The sequence below is a fragment of the Monopterus albus genome, unplaced genomic scaffold, assembly GCF_001952655.1.
Source record: "Monopterus albus unplaced genomic scaffold, M_albus_1.0 scaffold14.1, whole genome shotgun sequence".
In the NCBI taxonomy this organism is placed as follows: domain Eukaryota; kingdom Metazoa; phylum Chordata; class Actinopteri; order Synbranchiformes; family Synbranchidae; genus Monopterus; species Monopterus albus.
In genome coordinates this window covers 2,490,633-2,494,323 of record NW_018127894.1, presented here as the reverse complement: position 1 = coordinate 2,494,323, position 3,691 = coordinate 2,490,633, and the positions used below count along the sequence as shown (strand labels likewise).

The 3,691-nt window shown below is 44.6% G+C and overlaps 1 protein-coding gene across 1 annotated transcript in view; it reads right to left on the bottom strand.

The window, feature by feature from the left end:
- Nucleotides 1-3,691, bottom strand: part of skila (SKI-like proto-oncogene a) — a 28,814-nt gene that overhangs the window by 135 nt on the left and 24,988 nt on the right. The window contains exons 6-8 of the mRNA XM_020591551.1: nt 2,477-2,841; nt 1,231-1,461; nt 4-147 (exon numbers count right to left, since the gene is read on the bottom strand). Coding sequence (XP_020447207.1) covers nt 4-147; nt 1,231-1,461; nt 2,477-2,841 — 740 coding nt within the window. The remainder of the gene's footprint in view (nt 1-3; nt 148-1,230; nt 1,462-2,476; nt 2,842-3,691) is intronic.

Sequence of the window (3,691 nt, the reverse complement as noted above, 5' to 3'; positions counted from 1 at the left end):
CACTGTGCCAGACTGGGCCATCTGTTGCTTGAGCTGGGTGATTGTGCGCTCCAGCTTCTCCCGCGCCTCCCGCTCCCTGCGCAGCTCCTCCTGCAGCTCCTGCCGGTCCGCCTCCGCCCGTTCCAGCCTCTGACGGAGCTCTGACAACTGTGGAGACACAGACATGAAATCAGCTGAAGACTACAGCACATTAGAGGACATTCAGTCTGACATGCTACTAACGGTATATAATAAATCATGGCGTTTATTCTAGATTCACACACATTATAAGATTCTGCCCAGACTGGAAATGATGTAACAACACACAATACAAAACTCCATTAAGATTCTCTGAGATTTTTCTTAACCTTAGATAGGGCCGCTACTAACAGTTATTTTCATCTTCATCTGCAGATTATGGTCTTTATTATTTTCTTGAACATTGTTCAAGACAGCAGTAAAAGTTGGTCATCACAATTTACACATGGCAATGTCATGAAATTGTTTGTTTCATCCAATCAATAACCCAGATTAGAAGATATTCAGTTTACATTCATAGAAGACAACATAAGTCACATTCTGACATTTAAGAAGCTGTACACATAATTACTTAAATGATTATCAAAACAGCTTCAGATGTTTTCTGTTGTCATCTAACTGATTCGTCAACTAATCACTGCAGTCCTAATTATAGATTCCTGCCATCCAAAAAGAAACTTGTACAGAAAACAGACCCCAAAGTAGTTATGTAGCATAACAAACTGCAAAGCAGAGCAGAAAGGTTGTCTCCTGGTCTCAAACTACATTTTGTGACTGTCAAACTGTAGGCAGATTCTGATCGGAGAGACCCTGTCATCTGTCAGTGGCCACATTTCAGGCACAAAGTGACTTAGCCTTGTTTCCTACAGCTTACTGTCATGACAGTAAAGACGTTTATGTCACTGGCTGTCATGGATCTTGTAAAGGCAAGACTAGAAAATCACTGACAATAATCTGGCCTGATTTTTGCAACAGTTAAAAGACAAAAAAAGATGTATGAAGATACCTATGACAGGTTCTAGCACAAGCAAGATGTTGTGATTTTGCCAGTCTTTATATGTAGTGTTTGGTTTAAATTTGATTTCCAGTGGAGTATAGCACCTTAACACCTTTGGGATAAAAGTCATGTTACATTTCACTGAGCTGCACTCAGGCTGTTTCTGTTGACAGTATCTGTCCTCTGCATGCATGTGTTGCATGCTAAGCTCATACCTGTGCAGTGTAGTGGGCCTCTTGCTGGCGTTGTGCCCCTGGCTCACATGCACAGGTCTGCTGTCGGAGCTGTTCCAGACGCGCCTCCAGCTCCAGCTGTTCTTGGCGGGCCTGGCTGAGCTGCCGTGCCTGTTCACTGTGCACCACCTCCAGCTCGCTGCGAAGCTCCCGCTGCTCGGCGCTCAGCTCCCGTAGCCTCGCTGCCTCACCCCTGTGCAACGTCTCCAGCTCCTGGAAACACAGACACCAAGTCAGGGCAAATAACATTAACAACGCAATACTTCACTGACCCCTGGGGGGAAAAAACGCTTTACATTTCAGCCTCAGCACAGGACAGTCAGATGTCTGATACAAAAAGAGACTCAAATGATCACTTCTGCTGCCCCACTGCAGACAGGATCCAAATCTGTATATGTAACCTTCCGCCTTTAACACCACACAGTCAGACTGTGGATGGTTTCAAGAGTCTAATACCTTTAAATTGTGTAGCTTTTTTAAAAAGCACAATTTGCTTGCATTTCATCCTTTCTGATATTTTGTAAACAATATTTTCCAAACATATAGATCTCAATTTAGAACACAAATCGCATTAACAGGTTTATACACAAGGTATGAACATTATGCTCACCTCAGTGCAATACCATATAAATATACCTTTGTATACATCTACCTGAACAACTCCATCTAAACTGTGTATATATATATATATATATATTTCTATATTTATAAATACTTCATTTTTACTTTCCTAATGCACATTCCTTTTTCTTGTTTGCACATTCTTTTTCTTTTCTTGTTCTCTCAGTCTTATCGTGTTTACACATTGCCTTACAGAAGAGCATTGTATATGCACACTGGGAGCCGCTGTACCAGAGTCATATTCCTCGTGTGTCTAACACACCTGGCCAATAAAGCTAATTCTGGTTCTGATAATGTAGGTCAACTCTATGTTCATATGTCTAAAATGAAGTGTTTTAATAATATACAATAAGGTATATATATTAGTGAATAGCCTATATTATATAGTGATTGTGATGAAATGGGATGCTGACTTCTTTTTTAAAAAGACAGGACCATCTGATAGCTAAATGTCTCATGTGGTAGGAGAGAGAGGAGGAGTCAGTGGAAGGTGAACATCACCTCCATATCCACATCAAGGACACTTTTAATAGGCAAGGACAGTTATGGTCTCGTTTTTCTTGGGCTCATTTATCTTGGTCTTTGTTCTTTCTGAACACCAACTCACCATCTCTAGCTGCAGCTGCTTGTGCAGGGTGGAGTTGAGTTTCTCCTGCTGCCTGCTGTACATCTGCATGATCTCCACAACAATCCTGTCCTTGTCGTCCTCCAGCCCCCCCACCACCACTGCAGCGCAGCTCGTGGCAGAGCCCATGTCCTTAGCTGCTACTTCCGTTATCGGCGACAGCAACGACGCAGGAGGCGGAGGGGTGAGGGTGGGGGTGTGGATGGCTTTCTTGCAACTCGGGCTGCTTGTCTCCATGGAAACTGCCTGGGTTTGGCATTCCCGCTCAATGGTCGAAGCAGCAGTGGCGGCACGTTGGGATTTGGTCTCCTCGGCACCAGCAGCGATGGGAGGCGATGAGTGAAGATCTGAGGATGGAGGAAAAGGAGGAGTTAAAAAAAAAAAAAAAAAGAGGAGGTGGATGAAAGACAGGACGTGCCAGTAGAGCTCATGCACACTCCCCGCCTACACTTAGTAACTCCCTCGCAGAACCTCATAAAAGCTCACACCTCTTTCTCAGTGTGAGTGCATACGCAAGCACGGCATGGCAACAGCCGAGGAACCAAATGCTCGCCCACAAATTCTGTGCGTGTGCCCTCAGACACATAGAGAGAGAGAAGAGAGATGAATAAAGGGCCTTGTGTGGGAGCTGCGCTGCTCTGTGGGCTCCTCCTCTATTCAAACTCTGGCTTGTTCCCTTACTGTGGCCTTTAAGGTATACATCATGGAAAACAGATCAAACAGGCAGTGTCACCCTCTCACACACAGGCAAGTGCACAGATGCTGGAGCAGGGCATGTGTCGGCTGGTAATAGTGTGTTTGAAGGAATATGCTTACAGACAGAAAGGGAAAACGGTGAGGTGTTTACCTGCATTATGGATTCATACAGTTCGTGTGTGACAGGAAACAACATGCTCTGAACACACGTTTGGCACTGGAGACTACACATGTTTACTGACTCTGGATGGCTTGTGTGTATATGCACTAATGCACATACACACCCACACACATGCTCTGCAAAGCGCACACACAGGATTTTAGAAACACACAAATAACAGGAGTGAGTCATTTGGTGGTGGATCAAAAGGAAACAGAGAGAGAGGGAGAGAGAGAGCCACAACAGCAAGAGTGAATAGCACTAAGACTGGAAAAGTATTCAATGAGGAAGGAAAAAGAAGAGTGGAGGATGAAAAGGGAGGGGGGGGGGGGGGCCCATAG